This window comes from Vicugna pacos, chromosome 4, assembly GCF_048564905.1.
Source record: "Vicugna pacos chromosome 4, VicPac4, whole genome shotgun sequence".
NCBI classification, from domain to species: domain Eukaryota; kingdom Metazoa; phylum Chordata; class Mammalia; order Artiodactyla; family Camelidae; genus Vicugna; species Vicugna pacos.
In genome coordinates, this window is record NC_132990.1 from 80,163,403 (window position 1) to 80,190,688 (window position 27,286).

The following is a 27,286-nucleotide window of genomic DNA, read 5'->3' on the forward strand; positions in this document are numbered from 1 at the left end:
CAGGGAGTTGAAAGCATCCTTTATACGGATGTCGAAGGCCCAGGGAAGACGGCAGGAGAGGGCCCGGGAGCCAGCATCTTCTTGGAAGAGGCCAGTGGTCACCAGCGAGGGGGAGGGGAGTTGAGGATGTTGCCGCTGGGGGAAGTGAAGTGCGGAAAGAACCGTGGGGAATCAGGGGCCTAACCCTCCTCATTTTGGGCTCCAGCGTCTGGCAGCTGGTGATGCCTCCTGAGGGGAAAGGAGGGGTTCGTTTGTGCTGCTCAGCAAGCCGTCGAGGTCTCCCAGCCCCGCCCAGCTCCTGGCCTCAGCCGCCCAGTTCGGCATCTGGCCAGCGCCCGGCTGGGGCTCGAGGCCCGAGGCCCGAGGCCCGAGGCCCGAGCCTGGCGAGCGAAGAGCGCACGCTCGCCGCTCCCGCCCAGCCTGCGCGCAGCCGGGGGGGACCCGAGGGCCGAGGCGCACCCCGGAGGGCCGGCGGCCGGACCGGCGGCGGGGCCAGGGCGGGGGCGGCCGACTGGGAGCGGGGCGGGCGGGATCCGGGCGGGCGGGGCGGGCGCGGATTGGCCGGGCGCTGCCACATGACTGGCCCCTTATAGGGCGTGGTGCGGACGGCGGAGACGGGTGCGGCGGCGGCCGGCCGGGCGAGGTCCGGTGTGGATCCGGCGGCTCCGCGGCTGTTCCGCTCCGAGCGCCAGGCGCGCCCCGCGCCCTCCCATCCCCGTGGGGCCCCCGGGCCGGGGGATGCGCGCAGCGCCCGGGAGCCATGGTCCGCTTCGGGGACGAGCTGGGCGGCCGCTATGGGGGCACCGGCGGCGGAGAGCGGGCCCGGGGCGGCGGGGCTGGCGGGGCGGGCGGCCCGGGCCCGGGGGGTCTGCAGCCAGGCCAGCGGGTCCTCTACAAGCAATCGATCGCGCAGCGCGCGCGGACCATGGCGCTGTACAACCCCATCCCGGTCAAGCAGAACTGCTTCACCGTCAATCGCTCGCTTTTCGTCTTCAGCGAGGACAACGTCGTCCGCAAATACGCCAAGCGCATCACCGAGTGGCCATATCCTGCCTGGGGCTGGGCCGGTCGGGGGCTGGGGGCCGCCCGAGGTCGCCGGGACGGGGAACGGGCGCGGCGTCCGCGCCCCGCCGGATCTGGGAGGGGCGGCCTGGGCCGGGGGCCGGGGCGGGGGCCAGTCGCGTGCGGCGCCCAGTGGCCATCTTTCCCGGGGCTGGAGGAGGGCGCGCCTTGGGGAGAGGCGCATCGGGTCGGCTTCGCGAGGAGGGGGCGGGGCGGGGCTCTGCGCCCTCTCGGCGCGCGGCGCGCGCGTGTGTCTCGTGTGTGTGTGTGTGTGTGTGTGTGTGTGTGTGTGTGGTTGTGGTTGTGGTTGTGGCGGCAACTGCAGGAGCGGGGTGGACGCTGGGCGGAGCCCCCTGCCCCTGGGCTTGTCCCTTCGTTCCCTCGGTCCGGGTGCAGAGCGCGCGGCTAACCTGGAGGGCACCCGAGGGCGACTCGGCGTCTGTGTAGGTGTGAGCATCCCGTGGACGCGAGCTCGTGCGCGCGCCTGGCTGCAGGTGCCTGCGTGTGTGTGTGCGGGCATAGCATGAACCCGGTGCTGCGCGTGCGTGCGTTCGGCACTCTCGGTACATGTATGTTCACGTGCCTGTGTAGGTACATGTGGCTACGTGTCTTTAGGCTGGAGTGTGCGCCTGCGCGAGGTCCTTCCTCCAGCCTTGCGCGGGGGGCGCACAGCCCCCTCCCTCGGGGCGCGGGAGTCGGGCGGAGCCGCGGAGGAGGCGCTGTCCGCGGTGCTGACGGCCGCTCGGACTTGCGGAGGGGCTGGCGGCCGCCACTGCGGAGGCCTCCCTCGTGGCAGCCCCCTAGGATGAGGGCGGGAAGGGCGGAGTGGGCTCCGGATACGGCCATTCTCGGCCCCTCCGGAGGCGGCCTCGGCCTGGCTGCAGCACTGCGCGCTGTCGGCCTTGGCCTCCTGGCCTCTCCTCTTCGGAGCCTCCTGGCCTGTCCTTAACCCACGCACTCCGTTCGAGTACATGATTCTGGCCACCATCATCGCCAACTGTATCGTACTGGCTCTGGAGCAGCACCTCCCTGACGGAGACAAGACGCCCATGTCTGAGCGGCTGGTGAGTGCGGTGACGGGCCTGAGGGCGGGGCGTGGGTGGCGGCAGCTTGTCTGCCTCGGAGACCCCTTAGGATCTGTGACTGAGTGCAGCTGCCTGGAAGGGTGGTCTGGGCAGCTCCTGTCTCCTTCAGTGGAGGGAAAAGATAGAACCCGGGCAGCTAATACCTCCCTCAAGGGACAGGTTGGGGGGTGGCCAGCTCAGCCCTGATGGGGAAGGGTGGCCTGAGAGAGCCCATTTTAGCCAGCAGCTGCTCTGCCCAATGCCACTAGCCACCCCTCCACCCTCTTTGTCCACAGCCTTAGGCCTTGATCTAGGAAACTCGGAGCTAGAGCTGGGGTGTGGGGTGGGGATCCGTAATGGCCCAGGGTAAGGAACGTCAGGCTCTGTGAATGGGGGTGGGCTGGCCGCCCACCCTTCCCTGCAGGGCTGTGACAGTCTTCAGCCCCTGCGGTGCAGCCCCCAGTCTAGGGACTGTCAGCCTCTCCTTCTGGCTCGTCTTCTCTGGCTCTGCCTGGATCCCCTTCCCATGAGCAGCGCTCCTTCCCGGACTTCCTTCCCAAACATCCTGAGTCGTCTTCACCGACTCCTGCCAAGAGCTGCACAGACCCCGGCGGTGTCCCCTGTCGAAGTTCAGAGTGGCGGGAGTCAGGGCACCAGGTCAGGGTCCCTGGAGAGTCGGGGCACAGGGAAGGGTGGTGTCCAAGGAGGTGGGCCCCATTCCAAAGTGAGCCCCCAGCCAACCCTGCTGCCCTGGCCCCTTTGCCTGGGCTTGGTGTCGGCTCCTGCGGGCCTGGGAGACTGAGCTTCAAAGCAGAGAGAGGGAAAGGCAGGTGCAGGGATCTGAAAGGGGCCTGGGGCCTGGCTGGAGAGCTGCTGGAGGTACTGAGGTCCCTCAGGAGAAACCACTGCCCCATGGGCACCCAGAGGCCAATCCCTCTTCCCCACACCCTGGCAAGCGGCCGACCCTGTCCCTGCTCCTTTCCCTAACTTCAGCGGGGATAAAAGCAGAGCCTGTTCAATGCTCTGCACAGGCCCTGAACTCCCGGCCAAGGGGTGGGGAAGGGGAGACAGAGTAAAGCTGCCCTGGGGGTGCTCTCAGCTGGGTGGGGCACCACAAGAAAGCACAGACGTGACAGCCAGGAGACCAGGGGTTTCACTGAGAAGTCGTTTCTCCGCGCATGAGGAAGCCAGGAGGGGTTTCTGTTGTGGGGGTCGGAGCAGGGAGTGTGAGCAGCAGTGGCACAGCCACACCACCAGGCAGAGTGGGCGTGGCCCCTGTGCTCGACTCTCGCCCAGGTGTGGAGCCAGACCGGGTCACTTGGCTTCTTTGGGCCCCAAGTTCTGGCTGGTAACATGGGCCCCTTGCCTGCTGCGTGCTGGTGGAAGGTGTCCACTCTGCAGGCCAGGGAAGAGGGTGAGAGAGAACTGGGGTTTCAGGCAGGGAGCCTCGATTGCCAGGCCACAGGGCGTGGTCATTTCTCCAAGGAGGTCCGGCAGGGGTGGGGCCAGAGGGAACCAGGCCAAGGGGTAGCGGCGGGGGTGGGGTGGGGCAGGGAGGCCAGCGTACAAGCAGTCAGCTCTGGCCTGTTTGAGCTTGAGTAAGCAAGCTGCACATTCAGCCAGGTCTGAGCTCCTGCCCCATAGGTCAGGGAGGGTTTGCTTTGTGCGGGAGGCGGTTTGGGGGCTGAACTACTGGGAAAGCGAGCGAATGTGCTTGGAGGCCTGAGGAACCCTTGACTGATCCCTGTCCTGCATGCAGGCACAGGCTGGAGGCCTTTAGGGTGGACAGAAGGCCAGAACATGGCGGGGGCAGCAGCGGGCTGGGCTCAGGCCCGAGGCTGAGGGGCTGCTGCTGGGAGGGGGCCGTGGGGTGTAGCCGGCTTGGGGTAGGGTCTCCACCGCCCCCTGCCTCTGGGGGCTTCCCAAGTGACCTTTTCCTGGAGCCCCAGCCTGCAGCCTCACTCTGGCCCCTCAGCCCCTTAGCCGAGGGCGGTCAAGGGTGGGGCTGGGGGAAGGGCTATGAGGGGAGGGATGTGGGCAGGGGCCCTGCCCCGTCTCCGGGCTGCTCTTCTCCTGTCTGTCCAGAGGCTTTCTATAAGCATCTGCTTGCTGAGGCCCAGCTGTTACCCCACGAGGTGGTCAGCAGCCTCTTCTCTCGCGGAGAGGGGACCCCCGACTCTACCAGACCAGGAGCCTCCGGGGGGCGCTCTCTGACATGAGTCGGCATCAGGGTAGCAGGACACAGGCTGGGCCCCGGGGCGGCAGATTCCGCCCTGCCCTGCTGCAGGTCAGCTTTGGGCCAGGGTGGCCCAGGTCGGACGGGAGAGCCCTGGAGGGCAGGCTTTCTGGGGAGGGAGGCACAGGCTGCCAGTCCTGGGTGGGAACTGGTGGCACCCACAGGGAGCCAGCCGGGCCCTCCCCTCCCCTGCAGCCCTGGGCAGCCAGTCCCAGGGCCCCTCTCTGGTGGAGCAGCCTCTGAAGGGCAAGTCCTCCTGGGTTCCCCTAGTCCCGAGGGCAGGACCTTCCCAGCACCCCTTCATCTGCTTCTTAGAGCAGCAGCCCTGGAGCGCAGGTGTCCGGGGTCTCCGTGCAGGCTGCTTCCAACGCTGACCTGTGACTCTGTGGTCTGGCTCCCGGGGCTCTGCCTGCCATTCTCCCCAAGTGTGTGGTGCCCAGTCATGTACCACACCATCTGTGTGACTGGTGCACACAGCTTGTCCCCACCTTGCTCAGAACTAGAGCCCCCCCACCCCGCCCCCATCGGTTCTCTGTTTGTTGATTGACAGGTTGGAGGAAAGGGAGACGATGCACTCCCGACCCCCTTCCTTTGCTCATATGGTTCCCTCTGCCTGGAATTCCTTTCCTTGCCACACAGCTAGTGCCTCACCCTCAGAGGCTCTCTGAGGCCCAGCCGTATTTGCTCCCACCAAGACTCACATGCTTTGATTAAGCAGAATATGTGCGCTGAATGGCTGAGCGGGTTCTGGGCTGTGCTGCAGGGGCTGGGGTGCCATCCAGGCTGGGGGTAGCGCCCAGAATCAGACCCAGGTCACCTCTGTGCCTCTAACAAGCTGGGAGTCTCCGGCCCGGTTCCTAGACCTCTCTGTGCTTCCATTCTCCAGCATGGGGACGGTGACAGTATGTGACGCACACGGGGCGTTGTGACTGGGATCGCCCCGGTGCACACAGGATAGCCCACAGACGTGGTCACTGTAGTTTACCCTGCCAGGCCTTCTGGAGCTGGGAGCCCCGCCCCATCGTGGTTAGGTGTTACCTGCTGTGGGGGCAGGGCCACCTTCCCTGCTGGGGGGACTTGACAGCGAGCAGACAGGCCCATGAAGGAAGTGTCAAGCCGAAGTCGGTGGGCCCCATGGCTGGGTCGGGGGGTCGGAGCTGGCACAGCAGACGTGGGGCCCTCGCCAGCCGTGCGCTGGGCACTGGTGACCCTTGCTCTGTGCTTCTCCCCAGGACGACACGGAGCCCTATTTCATCGGCATCTTCTGCTTCGAGGCTGGGATCAAGATCATCGCCCTGGGCTTCGTGCTGCACAAGGGCTCCTACCTGCGCAACGGCTGGAATGTCATGGACTTCGTGGTGGTCCTCACAGGGTGGGTGCCGGCCCGCGGGCACTCTGCGTGGGGCAGGGCGGGCAGCAGTGTCCACGCCGTGGCCCTGACGTCTTGGTGGTCCTCACAGGGTGGCTGCTGGCAGGGTGGGCACTGTTTCTCCCCAGGAGGTGCCTGAGCTGCAACCTTTGCTGAAGGACCACTGGCTGTGCTCTGTCCTGGGGCAAAGCTTGCCAACGGACCACTGTGCTGTGGCCAGGCCCCTAGGGCGGGTGAGGGCCCTGGGCCTTATTTTGGAAACCCTGGGCTCCAACCTTGCTTCTGTCGACCCATGACCTGGGAGGCACTTTTGTGCGCCTGCGTTTCCTGTCTGGAGGGCTCGCCGGCTCACGTCTTCCTGGGGCTCTGGGGCTGAGCTTGGACGAGGCTGCGCCTGTGTCTTGTTACGGTTTCTGGTTCCAGGAAGGTGCTTAGTTAGTGTGTCCCACCCTTCCCCCACTTTCCTTCTCAGATGGACCCTCATGATCACCAGCTTGTGATTCCCAAACAATCCAAGAGATCCGGAAAGTCGATTTGGGATGGGCCGGGTTTGGGGTGTGGGGAGAACGCCCTGCTCTTCATCACGGAGTCCCCCTCCCACTGCCTTTGAGGCTTCAGTCTTTGCACCTGCCTGATGGTGGAAACTACGCGATGGGTACTAAAGGGTCTCTACCCTGTTTCAGTGGCTGATAGGCTGAGGCCGGGGCTGAGCTGATGTTGCCCCGGCTTAGGGGGGGATGGAGGTGAGTGCCTAGGGAGTTGGCCCCACAGAACCTGTTTGCACAGCCCAAGGCCCAGGGGCCCCACCCTGCGGGACTGCCGCTGCTCCTCCTGGGGCCCTGTGGTCTCACGGAGGCTGGGAGCCAAGACCAGGGAGCCCAGAATGCCCCTTCCAAGGGAGAAGCCCTGGCTGTGACCAGGGCCTCCGTCCTGTGCTGCCTGGTGTGGGTGGGGACGTGTGCGGAGGCGGTTTGGCTGAAGGCAGGGGAGGGAGGGGGTGATGGGGAAGCCCCCGGGTCTGGGGCTCCAGCCTCTGCAGACTCCCTGCTCGTGAGGATAAACAGACTTGGCTAAGTGGCCTCTGGCCTCCTGAATGAGGACCTGCCCTGTCCTGACCCTGCCCAGAGGTGCCCGGACCAGAATCGAGGTGGCCCCGTCCTCAGAGTCACTCCCTGGAGAGATGACGGAGCTGTCGGTGGGCCCTCCTGCCCCGGCTTTCCTCTCGGTCTTTGGGCCTGTGGCTCCAGCCTGTCACCAGCTCTGATGGGATGGGCACCTCTAAAATGGATTCTCTGGGCAACTCTCTGGTTTTCTTCCATTTCTTCCAACTGGCTGAGAGGGGAAGGCTGAGAGGGGAAGCCTTCTCCTGGGTCACGGTTCTGCAGCTCCGCCCACACCTGCCGCTGGCCGGGGCTCCCTGCCCGCAGCTGGGCCAGTCTGGGGCCTTTACAGAAAGCCCTCTGAGGTCTGCTGGTGCTGCTGGTGCGGGCCGGTGAGTCAGCTCCCGGGGGGCAGGGTGCCCCACCCCATCCAGTGGGCTCCGTGTAAGCTATCGGGGAGCCTGCTGGCTGTTTACATCTCCCTCCCTCTAGACATGTGTCCCTGAGGACAAGAATGGCGTCCCCAGGGTGGCTCGGGGCAGGCCCCCTGGGGAGGTCATGGAGCGCCTGCTGAGTTAATGGGTTATTGAAGCGTCAGCCGCCTGGGAGCTGGGCGGTGGGGGGCCTGCCTCCTGGGGTGCTGTCCTCAGGCTTGAGTGGGCCGCTGGGAGGACCCCTGGGTCTTCCAGCCAGCACCTCCTGACTCCTGGTTCAGGGGGCCCAGTCCCTCCGGAAGGGCTGGGGGAGACCTCCTGAGGGTGTGGCTCTCCCTGGCCAGTTGACCCCTGGGCTCAAGAGCGAGTAGGATGGGCTCACCAGGGCGCTCCGGCAGGACGGCCCCAAGGTCCTGAGACCTTGGCTCTGCCCCGACCCAGCCTTGGAGACCCGCCCTTAGTCCGTCTCTTCTTCTGTTTCTGCACCTGCTCCCACCTCCTCCTCACTTTTCACGGGGGCCTCTCCCCCTCCCCGCCCACTCTCCCTGCCGCCTCCCTGACTCACTCTCCTGGTCTTTGTCGCCACATTTAACCTCCTCTGCCTCTCTGACCCTTTCTCTCTTCTTCGCCTTTTCTGTCTCTGTTTCTCTCTCTCTTTTTCCTCTCTCATTCTTCCTCTGTCCCTTTCTGTTTTCTGCCTGTTCCGTGTCTTTCGTCTGGGTCACAGAGCCTCTGCTCTTTCTGTGTGTGCAGGAGGAGGAGGCTGGGATGTGGCACCGATGTTTCCCAGGCCCCCTCTCCCTCACCCTGCCTTCAGCTGGGGAGGGTGACCTGTGTTGAGGGGGTGGGCACGTGCTGCCCAGAGTCACGTGGGGGAGCTGCTCGGTCGCTTCTGCTCGTGACACACACAGACTTGTGAACCTGTGTGAGTGTGTACATGTGTGCATTTGTATCTGTGTGCATGGGTGTATGCGTGCACGTGTGTGCGCGTGTATGTGTGTGGGTGCATGACGGAGGGGGCCCTGGTCCGTTTTGGGGTGAGTGCTGGCTGGTGGGCTGAGGTCCCTGGGGATAGCTGGCGGTGTTATTTCTCATTACTCTGTTGTTTTTAATTAGGGCTTATTTAATTGGTACTCAGAGGGCTGGAGGCCGGTGGTGGGAGGGGAAGACTCTGGCGGGGGAGGTGCTGTTGCCTGGTGAAGCCCGACTTGTCCCCCGAGGCCAGCCGGGGTCCCTTCTGCCTCTGAGGCTGGCATGTAGGTGGCGGGCGGTGCCCTGGGCAAGCCCCGGGCCCCAGCCCACACCAGGGCAGCCTCTTAGCCTCACGGCTGGGCCTGGAAGCTCAGCCTGGGCGCGGGGTCGGGGTGCAGTGGGCGCGTTCCTCTGGCCACTCGAGCTGCCCCTTCTGGCTTCCACGCTCGTTCCTCGCTCCGTGGTCACGTGTTTGTTCAGGGTTGTTGCGCCTTTGACGGGTGCTGAGGACACAGTGGTGACCAGGACGCCCGGCCCTGCCCTGTGGGCTGTGTTCTCGGGACACCTGCCTGGCTCTGCCCTGTTCCTCTTAGTGCCCGGAGCCTCCTTGTAACTGGGTGTAGCGCTTAAGTGTAATATTTGGAGCTTCCAGGCTGTTTCCTTTGCCCTCGGCCCTGAACATATGCTGGGCAAGGGCAGGTCTCCACGGCCTGGGGCTAGATGTGCGCGGAGACCACCCTGTAGGTGAGAGTGAGGGCACCGGCACTCATTTTCCCACACAGAACCCGGGTAAAGGAGGACACGGTGGGGGCTGGGAGGCTGCTGCCTGTCGTAGGGTGGTCAGAGAAGGCTCAGGAGTGAGGTGACCTTTGAAGGACATGAGGTGGTGAGCCACCTAGGTGTTTGGGGAGAGGTGGTGGCTGGAGGTGTCAATACCAGGACACAGGTGTGTCCATGGCCTTTGGAGCCTGAGACCAGGCAGGGTCCCCGGGGCAGCGGGGAGTTTGGAGGAGAAGCTGCCCACAACGGAGCCCAGGGCCCCCCGACTTGATACGCTGGGACTGGCAGCAAGGTGGGTGGGGAGGCAGCAGAGTGGACCTGGACGGTGTTCCTGGGAGGAAGAGCAGAAGAGTGGGAAGGATGGACAGTCGAGAGTGGCAGCCGCCGACTCTCACGTGGAGGGCTCTTGCCGAGAGCTGGTGGGGAGAGGCTCCTGCAGGAACGGACGGGGTGGTGGTGAGCACCCGTGGCAGCTCCGCCACCTTTGAGGGGGTTTTGAGCAGAGGGAGTGGGCAGAGAACTGGGCGGTGGCAGGAGGGAGGGGAGGGGCAGACGGGCTTCGTTAAGTGGGCGCTTGAGCCCATGTGGTCCAGGAGGCGAGGACGGACGGGTGACGCAGACCGTGCCGGAGGGACTTTCCGGTGGACGGCGGGGAGGTGGGATCCAGGGTCCCCAGCATCCACGCTGGTCCCTCTGTGACAGCGGGCGGTGGGAGGATGGGCTGAGTGTGCGTGGGGCCGGCAGATGAGAGAGAGGAGGTGCTGCAGGAGTCTCTGGCTGTGCTCCGGAAGCCCCGCAGCTGGGGTGGGGGTGAGAGGGGGTGGAGGCTGATGGGCGGGCACAGGAGGGAGGGGGAAGGGATGGAAGGGTGGGAGGAGGGAGAAGGGAGGGACCCCTCCACCCACATCCCTGCCTCTCGCCTTCCCTCTGGCTCCTCTGTTCACCTTCCCTCCTCCACCCCTTGACCAGCTGGCTGGCTGTCCATCCTCTCCTTTTCATTGGTCAAGTGCTCTGTTTGCTGGGGACACAGCAGTGGACGCGGCGGCTGCCTCTCTGGGGAGACGGGGCAGTGAGGGCAGTGAGGAGCAGCGGGCCAGGGAGGATGGTTCCTCTAGGGTCAGGGAAGGTCTTGAAGAAACACCTTGTGCAGAGGAGCAGGCAGGAGGGCAGTGGGCCTCCCGATCCTGGGCAGGGCTGAGGGTGGAGGTGCGGGGAGGCTGCAGCCTGAGGGCTGAGTCAGGGGCCGCACTGGCTGGAGAGCTGACCACGGGGAACAGTGACCCGGGTGGTGGCCGTGGGGTCTTGGCCCAGGTGGCCTGGAGGAAGTGCTGGCCTGGTTGATTGTCCACAGGAAGCCCATTGGCACCCCGCATGTGGCACACAGGTGTCTACGCCATCTGTAACCACCCACATGTGTCCCAAATCCTGTCGCCACCCCCCCCAGTCCCTCAGGAGCCCCCAGCCCACCTTGGTCCTGACGGGTTGATTCCACCTGGGACTTGGGGCTGGGGAGGGTTCCCTCAGACCTCAGGGACCTCTTCCTGCTGGCAGAGAGCCCCGGAATATCTGGGGTGCAGAGGCCCCCAGTGTCCCTGCCCTGTCCTGGCCGCAGCCTAGAGGTTCCTCAGGGACAGTGGAGAGACGTGTCCTGGCTCAGGCAGGTGGCTCCCCAAGGGGACATTTCCAACCGCAGCCGCTCATCTCACTCCAAATTAAACTGGGATTTCTTTCCAGGATGTGTAATTAGAGCTCAGGGTCCTCCCTCCCTGGACTGGGCCTCCTGTGGGAAGAAGAGGGCTTGTGGGCTGCGAGCTGCCTGGGGAGGGCAGCCTGCCCTAGGGCGTGCACACAGGCCTGCTTCCCAATTCCGGGTTCCCGGGAGGCCTGGCGGACACCGTGACAGCAAGCGCCCGAGAGCTCCGGGGAGGACGCCGCCCCAGGGCGGGAGGAGCCCAGCAGGTGTGGACCGAGGTGACCAGTGACACCGTCCACGTGGAAACCAGGAACTCTCCTTACTGTGGGTGGCCGGTGACTACACAACCAACTGTAGGGTGACCTCGTTCGAAGGAACAGGAGACACCGTGTGTGCGTGACCAGCGACACTGGGCTTGCACACAGGCTGAGCGCGGCGCGCGTGCCAGCGTGGGCTCTGGAGCAGCGTCGTGGCCGTCCCAGAGCCAGCTCCACGTGGGATCTCCCGTCCTGTGGCTGTGATTCTGCAGGCTGGCCCTCCGGTGCCCGTCAGGTTGGGGGTTGCTGGGCTGTCTTTGCATTCCCACCAGAGGCTAGAAATGGCTGGGACGGGGGAGGGAGTGAGCTCTGACAGATGGCTGCTGGGGCAGCAGAGGGGAGCTGTCGGGACCCCCACTGCTGGGGGTCTGAGGTTGGGGTCCCTCTGAGCAGCGTCTGTGAGGCATCGCTGATGATTCCGAGCGGGTCTGGCCACAGGGCTCTGCAAGCTCTGCTGTGCGGCGGTGCGGTTGAGAACTCTGCTCCCAGGGTGCCCAGACCCCAATGTCTCCCTCCTCACAGTAGCCTCCCACTGGGCTGCTCAGTCCTTGGGGACAGGCCGAGCCCCGTGCTAGATTATGTGACTCATGAGCCGGTGGGCAGGGCAGATTCCGGTTGGGTGTTCGGTGAGGACCAGCCTAGTCCCCTGCTTGCTCTCTGTGTCTCTGCTCTCCTGCTCCCCACCCGCCTCTTTCTCTGGTTTAGGGTTCTTTGCACTTTCCTGGCTGGGGGCAGGGGGATCCTGCCTATGGACCCCACTCCACGTGTGGAGGGACGTGGCTGAGGGAGAGCCCCCACCCACCCAGCGCTGAGGGCCTGGCGAGGGCAGGAGAGGGAGTCTGGGCCGCCCGGCCTCAGACCTAGAGCTCAGCTGAGCTGTGCTGTGGGCTCTGGTCCTCGGTGCTCTGGCCCTGGGGCTGCTGCAGCCCAGTGCCCACGGATCCCAAGCCTGGCCTGCTCTCTGTGCCTCTGTGCCTGGTGGACCTGCAGAGGTCACAAGAGGTCAAGTTCTTGCTGGCTGAGGGCGGGAGCCTTCACAGTGGGTGGTGGATACACCTGCAGCTGTTGGGTGGAGTTAGGCTCAGCTGGGCCTTGGATTTTCCCTTCCTGCCCAGCTCTGGCTGCTTCCCTGTCCCCACATCACACTGGTGAGCCATGAGCTGCAAATTCACACTGAGGTGAGAATGGTTGCTAATGTCTTCTTGTGTTACTAGGCCTGGAGCCAAAGCCAGTCCCTAGCCTGGAGAAGCAGCTGGGAGAGCAGATGCAGGCTGGAGGGACAGTGTTCCCTGCCGCTCATCTACCTCCCCACTGGTGCTCCCCACCTCCCCGCCATGCTCCTCACCTTCCTGGGGGTGCTCCCCCACCTCTCCATCATGCTCCCCACCTCCCTGGGGGTGCTCCCCCACCTCCTCATCATGCTCTCCACATCCCCAGGGGTGCTCCCCCACCTCCCTGCCATGCTCCGCACCTTCCTGGCTCCTGGGCTCTTCTCCACCCTGAGCCCCGCCCTTGCCCACTGCTTCACTTCTGGGCCGTTTTCCATCCCAGCTGCTTGTCAGACAGATTCCCTGCAGGCCACCTGTAACAGCCGCCTGGGGAGTCCTGTCCTCACCAGCCAGCCGTCCTGCTGCTGCCCCACTGTGCGCCTCCTTTCTCCAGGTCTCAGCCCCCTCCCTGGGGCGGCGTTCTGGGAGCCCCCATCACTCCCGGCAGTGTCACCCTCTCCCCGGAGAATAGGAGCCCAAGCCCCTGGTCTGTCCGGCCATGGGGGTGCTGGGCTCTCCAGTCCCTGCTGGACGTGGGTTTGTCTTCTCAGCTCACACCCTCTTCTCCACCTGGCTGGCCTCTCTGCCCGTTTCCCGCCCCTAGAGGCTTCCCTCCTGGCTGCTTCACGGCTTCCCCGTCCCTCTGCTGACAGACTTTCCCCTGGAGAACTGCGTCCGTCAGAGTGCCACGGCCGGGGTCAGGGCCTGAAACAGCCGATGTTTACAGTCTCCCAGTCTGGAGGCTGGACGTCCAAGGTCAAGGTGCCGACAAGGTTGATTTAGGTGGACTCTCTTCCGCCTTCTCCCTGGGTCTTCACGTGGCTGCTCTGCTGTGCAGACACAGGTCTCTGGTGTCTCTTCCTGTTCTTACAGGATACCAGTCCCGTGACATTGGAGCCCACCCATATGTTCTTGTTTAACCACTTACCTTCCAAGAGCCCCATCTCCAAATACAGTTCCACTGGGGGCTTAGCACTTCCACAGAGGAATTTGGGGAGACACCACTGAGTCCATGGCAGACGGTGGTCAGACTCCAGGCTCCTCTGGACTAGCCTCTCTCTGGCCCTCTCCACAGTGCGCTGCTGCCCAGTGTAGGGCAGGTCCTGTGGGGCTGAAGTCCCACTGGAGAGTAAGGAGCCGGCCTCGGCGCCTGTGGGCGCAGGGTGCCATATGGCTGGTCCGGGCATCCTGTCTGCTGTGTCTGGTGTGTTGTGGGCTCAGGTTAAATGTCTGCAGAATCTAGCATCCTTCCCTCTCCACTCGCCCTTTGTCTGACTATGGTCCTCTCTCACTCCTCCTGATCATCAAGCACTGAGGATGGCCTGGGCCCCCGCCCACCCGAAGACCCTCTCCAGCCCGCAGCAGCCTGGGGTGGGGCACTGCTGAGCCTGCAGGAGGCAGGGGAGGCCCTGGGCGTGGTGCAGCCTCCTGTCCAAGGGAGGGAATCCCTGAGGGAGCCTCCGGCAGGGCACCCCCCCCACCTCCCCCACATCTGCTGCCTCAGGCCCTGGTTCTGAGAAAGCCATGTGGAGGGCGGGGATGGCCTCCGAGATGAGCAGGAAGTGAGAGCTAATCAGTGCTGGGCAAAGCGTCTCCCCTGGGACGCCATCTGAGACCCACCAGCCCCGAAACACCAGGCTGATGTGGGACACCGGGAGGCACCTGCTCGGGAGACGCCCGGCCACCCCCAGCTGCCCTCCGGCCCTGCCCCTGCTCCTGGGGGTTGGATTTGGTCTCCGTGAGGGGCTTTCCTCCAAGGTGGTCACATACTCATGCTTCTCCGGGTCCACAGGCAGTGTGAGTCCAGGGCCGTGGGAGCCCTGGTGGGCAGCGGGCGGGCAGCGGGAGCCCCTGAGACATGAAAAGGGGGGTGACAAATAGAAGCCGACTCTTCTGTGAAGCTCCCCGTGTGCTGGCCGCTCTCCTCATGTGCTCACCCTACAGGCGTCCCCAGCTAGCTGCTGTTAGTAACATCCCCGCACAAAAAATTAAATATTTTATTCCGCGCTAATTGTAGACTCGCAATATGAGAGAGAGTGCTGAGTGTAACGTCCTGTAAAACCGCAGCACAGTTTCACAGCCGGGATGTCGGCGTTGGCAGTCCAGGCACAGAGCACCCCCGCCGGGACCCGCCTGTTGCCCTTTCGCAGCTGCTCCCACAGCCCTGCGACCTCACCGCTCCTTAATCCCTGGCAGCCACAATCCAGGCTCGTGTCCATAACGTTGTCACTTCAAGAACACTGTATAAATGGAGTCATCCCTTTGGGGGCCGGCTTTGTGCACGCAGGGTAGCCCTCTGAGGGCGGTGGAGTCTGACTGCTGCACGTGTCCCTGGTTGCGCTCTTCCCTGCCTGTGGTCTCCTCCGCCAGTCACCTGTTGAAGGACGTGTGTTGTTCCTGGTTTCTGAACACCACCCACAAGGCTGCGCTGCACGTCCTGCACAGGTTTTGTGTGAACATAAGTTTCCACTCCTCTGGGATGAACGCCCAGAGGTGCAATTACTGAGCCATATTGCAGTTGCATGTTTGGTTTCTAAAGAAACTACCAAACTGTTACCCAGAGTGGCTGTACCATTTTACACGTTTCTACATTCCCACCAGCAAAGAATGAACGGTCCAGTTTCTCTGCATGCTCGCCGCTGTCTGGCGGCGTCCCTGTTTTTCATTTTCGCTGTTCTGATGGGCAGGTAGTGATGCAGCACGGCGGCTTTGATTTACATTCCCCTAGTGGCCTGTGATGCTGGACATCTTGCATGCTTACTTGCCGTCTGTGTCTGTTGTGAAATGTCAGCTCACATATTCTGCTCAGGTTCTAACTGGGTTGTTTGGTACTTTTCGATTATCTCCCAGTCTGTAGCTTGTTTTTGCTCCTTGTAACAGGGACGTTTTGCAGAGCAAAATTTTAAATCTTAATGAAGTCCAATTCATCCATAGTTTTCTTTTATGTGCAGGGCTTGTGGTTTTAAGTCTAAGAACGCTTTGCCAGCCCTAGGTCATGAAGAGTTTCTCCTGCTTTTTTCCTGAAGGTTTTATTATTCTACATTTTGCACGCAAGTCTGTGATCCATTTGAAGTTAACTTTTGTAATAGGAGTGAGGTTTAGGCGGAGGGGTTTTGGTTTTTGTTTTCTTTCTGCACGCAGGTGTTTAGTTGCTTCAGCACGAGCTATTTAAAAGGCCGTGTTTCCTCTGTTGAATTATTTTGTGCCCTGTCAGAAATCAGCTGGGCATGTTTGTGTGGGTCTCTGCTGTGTGGATCTCTGTGTCCACCCCTCCAGGGTTTCTTGTGGTCTTGATCACTGTAACGACGTAAGTCTTAAAACTGGGCAGATTCATTCCTCCCACTTCACCCTTTTTAAAAAAAACACACAAACTTTCTTTAAAAATATTTTTGTTTATTTGCTTCCATATAAGTTTTGGAATTAACTTGTCAATATATACACAAAATCTTGATAGGAATTGTATAAAACCTGTATGTTAATTTCCAGAGAATTGATCTTTACTATGTTGATCCTTCCAGTCAATGAACATGGTATGTCTCTCCATTTATGCAGACCTTATTTCAGGGTTCAAGTCCTGTGCATGTTCTGTTAGGTTTGTATCTAAGCTTTACTTTTATTTTTCATGGATACAAATGGTATTGTATTTAAAACTTCAGTGTCCACGTCTCCATTTCTAGTGTATAGAAAACAGTATGTTTTTGTATGTTGATCTTTAATTCTGCAGCCTTGCGGAATGCACTTGTTAGCTCCAGGAGGTTTTTTTTTTTTTTTAGAGTCTTTGGAAGTGTCTAGGTAGACAAGTGTGTCGTTTGCAAACAGGGACAGCTTTCTTTCTTTCTTTCCAATTTCTGTGTCTTTTCTGAATTCCTTTTCTGCCTCGTTACACTGACCAGGACCTCTAGTACTAACCTGAACGGGAGTGGTGAGGGTGGACATCTTTGCCTTGTTCCCATCTCAGGAGGGAAACATTCGGACCCTCCCCATTAAGTGCAGTGTCTGTGTAGGTCTTATAGATGCTCTTCATGAAGTTGAGGCAGTTCCCTCTATTCTTGTTTTTCTGAGAGTTTTTGACATGAGTCAGATTTCTTCGTGTCAGTGTCAGATGTCATCAAAAGCTCTTCTGCACTGATGTGACCCCGTGACCTTTTCTTCCTTGGCCTGTTAATATGGTGGATTACAATGATTGGTTTTGGGTATTGAACCAGACTGACATTCCTGGATCAAACGTGGTCATGGTGTATCACTCCTTTCTATGTACTGCTGAATTGTATTTGCTAACATTTTGCCGAGTGCTTTTGCACCTGTATGTATGGGGGCCACTGGTATGTAGTTTTTGGTTTTTGGTGCTATCTTTGCATGGTTTTGCTATCAGGGTAGCACAAGCTTCAAAGAATGGATTTGGAAGGGCTCCCTTCCCCATTCTGTTTCCTGGAAACCATTGTGTAAAAATGCTGTGAGTTCTTTTTTAAGTGCTTGGTAGAATTCTGCAGTGAATCCAGTTGGGCCTGGAGACTTCTTTCTTGGGAGTTTCAAGCTTATGGAGTCAATTTCCTTAATAGCTATAGGGGTTTTCAGATTATGTATCTCCTGTTAGGCGAGTTGTGGTAGTTCGTGGGTTTTCTTGCGTGTCTGAGGACGTCGTCTGAGTCGCCGAGCTGTGTGTGGGGCTGTCCGGGGCAGTCTCTCGCCGCCCTCCTGGCGTCTGCAGGGCCTGTGCTGGTGGCCCTTGTCTCGCTTCCTGTGTTTACTTCTTCTCTCGCGACCTCCTCCTCTTTTAGGGGAGGGTTAGTCTTGCTAGAAGTTTGTCGAATTGATTGATCTTCCAAAAAACCAGCTCTTAGTTTCACTGATTTTCTTTCTTTCTTTCCCCCTCCTTTTACTTCTTTCCGCCGCTGTTTTGTCCTCTCCTGCATGCTGCTTGCCTTGGTTTGTTTTGCTCTTCTTTCCCCCCGTTCTTGTGGTGAGAGCTGAGAGTGGTGATTATACTTAGATCACACCCCTCTTTGCTGGTGTGTGCACGTAGCGTATGAAATCTGCCTGTCAGCACGCTTTGGCCGTGTCTCACACATTTTAATATGTCGTGCTTTCGGTTTAATTCAGTTCCATGTGTTCTTAACTTTTCCCTCAGACCTTTCTTTGGCCCGTGGATTGCTTGGGAATGTGCTGTTTTGTTCCAGATGTTTGCAGATTTTCCAGTGTCTTTCTCTTGGTGGTTCCCAGGGGATTCCACGTGGCCGGAGAACACACTGTGTGCTTTTGAGTGTTTCGAATTCCGTAAGGGTCATCTTAGGCGTAAGAGACGGTCTGTCTGTATGTTCCATGGGCGCCTGGCAAGAACGTGTGCGCTGCTACCGCTGTTGTGTGGCGTGTTCTGTAGACGTGGGTAGACCCTGCTTGTTGAGGGTGTGATATTCTTCTGTGCCCTCACTGTTTTCCTGTCTGGTTGCTCTGTCAGCTGTCAAGGGCCGCTGAGGGCTCCATTTGTAGTTGTGCATTTGTCTGTTTTTCCTTTCGGTTTTATTAGTTTTTGCTTCACATGTTCTGTGGCTCTGTTGCTGAGTACATACAGGCACACCTCAGTTACTGAGCTTCACTTTATCGCAGATAATGTACTTTTTACAAACCAAAGCCTTGCAGCAACCCTGCACTGATTGAGTCTATTGGCATGACTTTTCCAACAGCGTCGGCTCACTTTGTGTCTCTATGTCACATTTTGTTAATTCCTGCAATATTTCAAAACTTCCCAAGAGATTACAGCTCGTCGAAGGCTCAGACAATGGTTAGCATTTTTTAGCAATAAAATATTTGATAATTAAGGCATGTACACTTTTTAGACATAATGCTGTTGCACACTTCATAAACCTTAGTGTAGTGTAAACACACTTTTACACGCACTGGAACCAAACAAACTTGCGCGACTCACTTTACCACAATAAAGCCGTGGCTGGAACCACGAGGGCTGGAACCGGACCCGCAGTGTATCTGAGGTGAGCCTGAGCACATTCAGGAGTCCTGTGTCTTCCTGGTAGATTTTATTTTCGTATGTCCCTCTGTCTCTGGTAGTTTCATTCGCTCTAAAGCCTGCTTTAGCGATGTTACGACAGCCCCTGCACCTTTTCTTTGATTAATCCACCACAATATATCTTTTTAAAGAACTTTTTACTTCCAACTTGCCTATAGCATCATGTTAGAAGTGAGTTTCTTATGGACAGCCTATAGTTGGGTCATGTTTGTTAATCCGTCTATGCCAAGTCTGTCTTGTATTTGGCTTGTTTAGACCATTTGCACATAACAGAAGTAATGTGATCGAGTTATTGCTCTGTTAGGGCTTACGTCCACTATTTTATTTTTTGTTTCTATGTGAGTCCTCTGTTTTTTCATTTCTCTGATTTCTTTTTCCTGCCTGCCTCTGCGTTACTTGGACACATTTTAGAACTCCATTTTGATGTATCTGTAGTATTTTTAAGTGTTTCTCTTGTGTAGGGTTTTTAGCGGTTTTTAGGGGCGGGTAGATATTGCGATGTACGCATAACTTACTCCAGTCTATTGGTGTCATCTTACCAGTCTGAGTGAAGTTTAGAAATCTTATCAAACTTATGTCCCCTTGCCCTCCCCAGCTCATAATGTCATTATCTTAAATAGCTCCTCTGCATGTATTTCGAACTTTATCAGAGTATGCTGTAATTTTTGTGTCAACCACAAACACAATTTAGAAAACACAGTTAAGGAAATTGCATTGTATTTACTCATATTATTATTCTTTCCATTGTTCTTCCTGACTCATGGTCAGTGATCCCTTTTTTCCCGTCGTATTCTTTGTATTTAGAGAACTTATTTCAGTCATTCTTTAAGGGTAGGTCTATTGGTAACAAAGTCTCTTAGTGTTTCTTTGTTTGAGAACGTCCTAGTTTCTCCTTCATTCCCGAAAGGTCTTTCTGCTGGGTGCTGACGTCTAGGCTGACCCTTCTTTCCCTTTGGCGTTTAAAAATGTTGTGCCACTTCCCTCTGATACACGTGGCTTACGATGAGCAATTCACTGTCCTCTGAATGGTTTTCCCTTAACGTAAGGTGTTGTTTTTCTCTGGCTACTCTCAACATTTATATATACCTCCACTTTTGTTACGGAAGTTTTCAGAGGGTAGTTGGGGAGTACAATGAACGATGCATATGCTCCACCTAAATTCAATAAATTTTAATTTTGTCGTCTTTTTTCTTCCTGTGTTACATGTTTTGCTGGGCCGTATGAAAGTTGTAGGCATTATGAAGCTTTGCCCCTAATATTCCAAGAATAAGGACACTGGACTTCTGTGGAAGTACAATGATGTTACCATACCTAAAAAAAATTTTTCATTTTCCAAATTTCTCATTTTCACAATCAAGATTTTTCCTTTGTCTTTGGTTTTCAGAAGTTTGACTGTAACATCTCTAGTGGATATTTTTGAGTTTATTCTGTTTGGGATTCGCTCAGCTTCTTGACTCTGTGGGTTTAAGTCTCTTGCCAGATTTGGGAGGTTTTCAGCCATTATATTTTGGGTGCTTTTCCGCCCCGTTGCCTTCTCCTTCCCTGGGATTCCGGTGTGTTTTGTAGTCCTGTGAGTCCTGGAGGTGCCCTCCCCCCACCCCCCCCCCCCGCTCCTCCTCCACTGTGAAGCCTCGCCTCCCCCGTCCTTCCCGCGGGGCAGTTTCTGCTTCACTGCGACTCAGCCCACGGAGCCGGCTCTGCGGTGGGGCCCGTCCCCCCGGCTTTGCACGCTGGGGGCTGCGTCTTTCAGGTGTGAGCTTTCACTTGATCCGTCTTTATATCTTTGGTGGTGCTTTCTGTTTTTCTCATTTGTTTCAAACACGTTTGCAGTTGTTTGTGGAAGCGCTTTTACCATAGCTGCTGCAGAACCTTTGTCAGGTAATTCCAACATCTCTGTCGTCTCAGTGTTGGCATCTGTTGATTATCTTTTTCGTTCAGTTTGAGATCTTCCTGGTTTTTTTGATGAATGAGTTTTGGTTGAAAGCTGGATGTTCCCAGTTGTTTTCTGGAGACACTAGAGACACTACGTCTTACTTAAACCTGTTCTAGCTGGGCCTCCGATCCTGCCCTGTGAAGGCACCGGGCCCTTCTGCCTCGTCACTTGTGTGCTGGGGAGGAGCCAGGCTCCCTGCTTGACCTCACAAGCAGGGAGAGGGGAACACCCCGCTCTACAGACTAGAAGCTGAGAGAGGCTCAGAAATCTGTCCTGCAGGAGCCAGTGGGGATTCCAGCTCAGCCGAGCCAAAGTCCAGGCTCCTGAGCACTGCGACCCTGACTCTCAAGAGACGCAGAAGGAGTAAAATTTGCTCTACAGCGAAGAGTCTGATGGCAGTGACCTGGAGGCACTTCCTGCTGCGGTTTCCACGGCTGCTGGGAGTGGGCATCCTGGGCCACGGTGACCTCCGTGGTCAGAGCTTTGCTGCACTTGGCCAAAGACCTCTTTCAAACTGGACAGAGCACTCCAGCCGGCCTAAGGATGCGACGTCCACCTGGGGGGACACCTTCTCACAGCCCCACAGTGGTCACCCCCTGTGCCCAGAGGAGCTTGGGGCCTGGAGTCCTTGCTGTGCACTGTGTGTGGCCCCCCGCCCATCCTGTAGCCCTGTTTAGGGGAGGGACTAGGGAGGATGCTCACACGTGGCTGCGCCGTCCTGTGCTTCGGGCAGTGACTGTGACCGCTTATGTTCTGTGCGAGGTTGACTTCCACGTGAGTCAGAATTTGTCACCTTGTGGGGCATGAGGCACTGGGTAGTGTCCCAGCCCCACCTTTTCTTGGGTTGTGAGCCTGGACAGTCGGATGTTTTCTCTGAACCTCAGTTCTTCCTCCGTATTATGGCTTTGGAGCAGGCTCAGGGCCTCCAGTGCAGGGATGTGGGGCCCCAGAGGCCCTGGACCCGTGCCTCTGCTCTGTTCAGGGTTGGGGTGGGGCAGGGGAGGACAGAGGAGGCTGAGGCATCTTTGGCCAAGAGCTGCAGGCTGTCTCCATGGCAACCGCCAGCAGCCTCCTGGGCGAGAACCAACACCCAGAGTCAGTGACAGAGCAGTTCCTGGAGATGCTCCTGCCTCTGCCACTCAGCCCCTGGGTCTCCCTGGGCTGGGGCGCCCACCCTACTGGGCCTGGCCTGGAGAACCCCACCTGCCCCTTGTGAGCCAGGGACCAGCGTGCAGGTGTGGTGCCTCTTCTGAGTCTCCGAGCCCAGGTGCTCATGTCAGGGTGGAGAGGCCGTGGCTGCCCAGCCCCGGCTTGGCAGGGCCTGAGCTCCCTGAGGGGGGCTGAGTGGCGCCACTGAAATGCATCCTGCTTGGGCCCCAGCAGGGACGGGGCCGGCTTGGAGCCAGAGCTGATCATGATGTCTCCAAGGGGAGGGGGCACCTGCACTCCGGACCCTTCTTGCTGAGTTGTTGTCCAAACTGAGGTGCTTTCCAGAGACCAGAGGATGCCCGCAGCAACTGTGCTGGCTCAGCCGCCCAGCGAAGGCTGTCCTGAGTAGCTGGACACGTGTGGTCGTCCTGTCTCTCTCCCTTCGCTGGACTTGATGGAAGCCTCGGGGCGAGCTGCCAGGCTGGCCGGGGTTCGGGGGTAGGCGGAGGCCGACCCCTCCCCATCATAAAACACACTGAAGGGCAGGCTGAACCTCTAGCCAGTACGTAGGATATGCGGCTCCAGAGACCCAGGGGGGCCCCCGAGGCTGGGTGCCTGGGTTAGGGGAGGGGTCCCGTCTGCCCTGCACTCTGTGTGACTGGGGGTGCCCATCCACCTCGGGAGTCCATGGGAGTGGGACTTCCCGAAGGGGTGGCTGCTGTGTCTGTGGTCCCGGCAGTGTGTCCCTGATCCTGGGGTCCACACTGGGTGCTCATGTGCCCAAGGGGCTGTGTGTCCTCAGGTCCAGGCCACGACCTTCCACCCTGCGGCTCCGTGTGAGGGGTGGCCTGGGCCTGGGGCCGGGACTGACGGTGGTCACAAGCTTGGTGTGCGTGTGCTCTGGGGCCCGAGTTCCTGAGTATTTTCTATATTGTAATCATAACTCGCATAAAAATGTGCACTTCACATTTTTGTTCTGTATAGCAGCATATTGGGGTGAAATTCACAGTTTACGCACCCTTTTATAGTGTACAAGTCAGTGGTTTCTAGCGTCCTCAGAGCTATGGAATCGTCACTGCAGCCTCATTGTGGAACATTCCTGTCACCTCAAGAATGAAACCCCTTCCCAGCCCCTCCCCGCCCCGCCGGCCCCCAGGAACCGCTGGTCTACTTGTTGTCTCTGAATTTGCCTGTTCTGGGTGCTTCGTGCGCCACGTGGCCCTTTGTGTCTGACTCCTTTCACTCGGTTTGATGTCTTTAAGTTTCGCCGTGCTGCACGTGGATTCTTCCAGTGTCACTCCGAACGCGTCCGGCCCTGTGTGCCGGGGTGTGGGCGACCCCCGGGGCCCTGCCGCCCTGCTGCTTCTCGGCTGCTGAACACGGAGACGCTTCTCCTCGGCCTTATTAACTTCAGGAGTGGGATGCCTGTCCTTGTAGACTCGGTTTCTTAATTTTTGTTGTTTCGGTGGGACAGGCGCTCAGAGGGGACTGACTGAAAGCGTCCCGCTCTGCCAAGTTGCTTTCAGAGGAGAGGTGTTAGTCTGCGTTCCCACCAGTTCCGTTTGAGTCTGGTTTCACGCCGACTTTGCCTTCGCTGGATGTTGGGCTTGTGGAGCCCTTGGGGGTTCGCTGGGTGCGGAGCCCGGCCTCACGGCTGTTTCACCTTTCTGTTCCCACGACTCGTGGCCTGGGCCCGCTCACACGTTACTGAGCTGTGCTTCCCGTGTGACGTGTGTGTGGGCTCTTTGCGTTCAGTGTCGGAGGCTTCGGGGCTGCTGTGCTGGCGTTCACCGGCTCGGGCTTCCTACCAGGTGCGGCTGGGCGCGGACGCGGAAGGAAGGAGTCCCCGCCCGCTCCCGGCTGGCCTCCAGGATGGCTTTCCGGGTTTCCGTCGAGCCTGAGGCTTTGGGAGCAGTAGGCGCCCGGCAAGTCCTTGCTGAACACAAGGATGAACGCTATGATTTCCTTTTTGTTATTGTTGTTAGTACCACATCTTTCATTAAAGTACCTCAAAGTTATTTTATTATTTTTCATAATTTCAGTGGAGAATACACATTTTTCTTTTCTGTATAAGTAAAAATTACTGGTTTTTCTCACTTTAAAATGCTCCTGTGGGAAAGAATGAAAACAATGACCCACCACGCCACGGTCCTCGAGCTCTTTCTTTCAGGCTTTTCTTACAGGTAGGTCTTAAAAACCCGCAGTTGGCACCACACTCCCGGGATGCAGCGCATCCGGTTCCTGTCACGGGCAGGCTGCCGCGTGCAGATGTGCAGGGACCCCGGGGCTGGTGTGCACACACCGCCCACAGCTGAGTGGGCTCTGGAGATGGTTCCTCCGCCGTTCCCCTCCTGGTGAACAATTATTTCCGATTTTGCTTTTATAGAAAAGATTGGAAAACGTGCCTCCCTCTGTGCCCCACCTCGGATTATTTCCTTGGGACAAATGCCTGGAAGTTGGAGGACAGTTTATTTCCTCTGTAAATCATTAAGCCCCTGCACTTTCCCGTCATTTGGTTAAGCTTCCTCTCCACATACTGAAGTGCTTTGTGCTGAAAGGCTGTTTGTGCCTTTCAGTGTGAACCCATCTGGCCTGTGGTCCCGTTGCCGAGCTCAGCGCGACATCTCGGCGTCTGCAGGAACAGGACCTCCGCTCTTTGCTCTTCTTTTCCGCACCTTTCTTAAGGCTTTTTGCCTGTTTGGTTTTCCAGACAAATTCTGAAGTCGTTCTGTTGTGGGTCGAAGGGCTCCTTCTGCGGTGTTGTCTCAGTCCTCGAGACCCTCGGTTGATCTGTGGGGAACCAGGGCTTAGGAATGCGTGTTTGTCTGAGTCTTGGTGTGCACGCGGTCCTCCCCTTCTGGTAGACGAGGTTTTGCGGTTTTCTTCGTCTAGGACACTCAGTTTAAAGTGACCCCTCCGTGGTGGGTGCCTGATGCCACTCTGCCGAGGTGCGTGTTTCATCAGCTCCCGGCCCGGCCCCTCCTGGTCGCGCGGGGCTTCGGGGCCCGCTGCTCGCCCCGCCCGGCTGGGCCCGCTGCCGCCGCTCCTGCTGACTGATGGCGGTGGGCTTGCAGCCAAGTGCGCGTTTCCCAGCCCAGACTTCTCAGCACTGGGATGACAACGTCTGAAGACTGCTTTTCTGTGCCTGTTGTTTTTTTTTCCTGTAATTGCTTCTGGCCTCACTGTGTTGTACTTTTCTTGTAAGTCTGTGTGCTGCTTTCCGCCCTCTGTGGAAGTCGGAGGGGGTGGCACACGCAAACCTGCAGAGCGGTGTTTAAGCTGATTCTTCCGGCCAGCGGGCCCCCCGCCTCAAGTGGGCGCCAGAGCCACCTGCCGGGGAGCCCGCCGCAGAGGTCGGGCGGGGCCCGCACTGCACACGGCTGCTGGCGTCCAGGTCCTGGGAGGCACTTGGAGGGACTCCGCCCTTGACCTGGTTCCTGGGTCTGTCGTCGCCTTCCAGAAACAGTCACCTTGTCTGTTCCTGTCCTTAGTTCTTAGTCACATTCTGGTACGTCAGCCAGAACTCTTGAAGTAAGATTAAACGAGAATTACGGTAGTAATTCTTATTCTATTGCCTGATTTAAAAGTAAATCCTTCATGATGCATGTGGGCTTGTTGGTGCTCTTGAGAGTTGATTCTGTGCATAGAAAATATTATTCAGAAATTATTGTAATTTCAAAAAAATCATCACTCAATTTATTTAAGTTACAAATCCAAAAATTTAACTCTTTAAAGAAATTTTAGATTTAATTTGTGACAACATGGATGGATCTTGAAGGCATTATGCTACGGGAAAAAGTCAGACAGAGAACTAGAAATAGAAATACTGTACTTATATGTGGAATCTGAAAACAAACAAACCACCCCACCAAACTCATCGAGAAAGGGATCAGATCTGTGGTCACCAGAGGCAGGGGAGGGACAAGGGAAGGGGAGCTGGAGGACGGTGGTCAAGGCGCACAAGCTTCGAGCTGTAAGAGAAATAAGAGCCGGGGAGGTGACGGACTGCGGACTGCACGGCGGCTGCGGCCACCACTGGGTGTGTCTACAGGACGGCCGGCGAGAGAGCAGGCCCTGAGAGCGCCCATCACAGGGGACTTTTCCTTTTTCTCGCATCTACACGAGATGACGGATGTCAGCGAAGCCTCCCGTGGTACCACTCACAACCGCGTGAGCCGGACCACCATGCTGTGCGCCTTAGACCTTCACAGGGACAGGTGTCAGTGATTTCTCAACAAAACAGGGAAAATAGTAATTTTTTAAAGATTCAGCTTATTAAATTATATTTATACGTTTGTGCAATATTTAACAATCACTTTCAAGGAGACACTAAGTAGTGTTTTATTCCATTTCAGAAGTTAATGTAAAACATTTAACATTTCATTTATGAATTTACGATAACTAGACCTTCTTAAGTGCGTAAGTATTGTATATGCAGCAACTTAGAGTAAATACAGTGACTCATACATTTCCAATACTTTTTACAAACTTACTAAGTTTTCAACTTAAAGTCACAAGTCTAAATCAGTTTTTCTACTAAAAACACTAGAAACACAGGCTAACGTGGTGCTAAAACGCAGCCCCACGTGGCATGTTGGTGTGTTCTGATAAATTCTGTTAATTGTAACACCGCAGCGCGACACGAGAGTCTGATTTTCGTAAACATTTCTGTATTTAATTCTGAGCTTCCTGGGAGTTGAATATTGCAGTCCACCAAGGGAACTGTCACCTCAGAACAGAGGAAGCGGAACTTCCCTTCCTCCGTCGTCGCTGCTCCCGGCTGCCTCCTCGGAGAGCTTTCCCGGGGGGGGAAGAGGACAGGCTGGTCGGGGGCACCGACGCGGGGGTGCCCCGGTGGCTGCAGCTAGGCTGTGGTGTGCTCCCCGAGGCTGTGCAATCGCGTGGGTAGATTTTGTGTTTTCATGGCTCTCAGGATCGTAGACATTCTTGCCTGGGTCTCAAAGCCTTCGAATTCTTCATTAAAAAACAAAAGTGGTGTTTTCCAGTCCCACAGGACCGTGACAACCGGCAAAACCGGTTCCCGTATCTTACCTGTCTTTGCTGGCGCGACCTCTAAGGCCATTGTAGTGACAGTTCAGGTTTGTCAGGGTCTCGACGCCCGGTGCCCTGAGAAACTGCTTTCCCTCCCGTGGAACGTGTGTCTTCCCTGGACGGCGCCGCCCCACGGCTGCGTCTCTGCAGGCAGCCTGCTCGTGTGCTGCTTTAAAATGCACGTCCCCTCCCTCACACCTCCCTGTCAGTCGGCACTTAGCTCTGGAGATTTCTCTGCAGAAATAAAACATTGTGGACATAATTGAAGTCTTCTGAACACAGCCCCTCAACCAAATTCTCTGTATTTTCCTTCTGTCCTACCTTCTGGGGTAACTACTGCCGTGATCTGTGTTCTTTATTCCAGCGCACAGGTGCGGGTGTCCCGACTTTCACCAAACACGTCCGCATCTGTAAATAATGTGCAGCCTGGTTTGCGTGGTTTTAGTCGTGTAAAGGTCTGTAATTATTCCACAACGTGCCTTTTCACCCCTCAACAGTGTTCTAAACGTTTCCCAAGTTCACCTGGGTAGGTTTATTTAATTTTACACTCTCCCCGCACTTGACTGCAGCAATGGTCCATCGTGCGCAAATACCACCAACTCCTCGCGCCGAGCCGCAGGCTCTCCCACTCTTCGCGGTGACGGGCGGGGCCGCTGCGAGCGTGCCTGCTGCGCTCCTGCACGCGTTTGTGTGACACGTCTGGTGTGAAGTTAGGCTTTCTGAGTCACAGGGATGCTCACTTCAGATTCTCTGGAGGCAGCCAGATGCTCTGGAAAGTGGTTCTCCAGTTTTCTTCTCCACCAGCCGGGCCGCCGCTCGCTCAGCCCTGCTTGCT

General features: G+C 57.7%; 1 protein-coding gene across 2 annotated transcripts in view; it reads left to right on the top strand.

Moving 5' to 3' along the window:
- The first annotated feature begins 629 nt into the window (after positions 1 to 629).
- Positions 630 to 27,286, top strand: part of CACNA1B (calcium voltage-gated channel subunit alpha1 B) — a 171,072-nt gene continuing 144,415 nt past the window's right edge. For both annotated transcript variants that reach the window (XM_072960634.1, XM_072960635.1), the window contains exons 1-3: positions 630 to 1,044; positions 2,021 to 2,126; positions 5,595 to 5,734. In XM_072960634.1, coding sequence (XP_072816735.1) covers positions 761 to 1,044; positions 2,021 to 2,126; positions 5,595 to 5,734 — 530 coding nt within the window. In that variant the 5' untranslated portion in view covers positions 630 to 760. The remainder of the gene's footprint in view (positions 1,045 to 2,020; positions 2,127 to 5,594; positions 5,735 to 27,286) is intronic.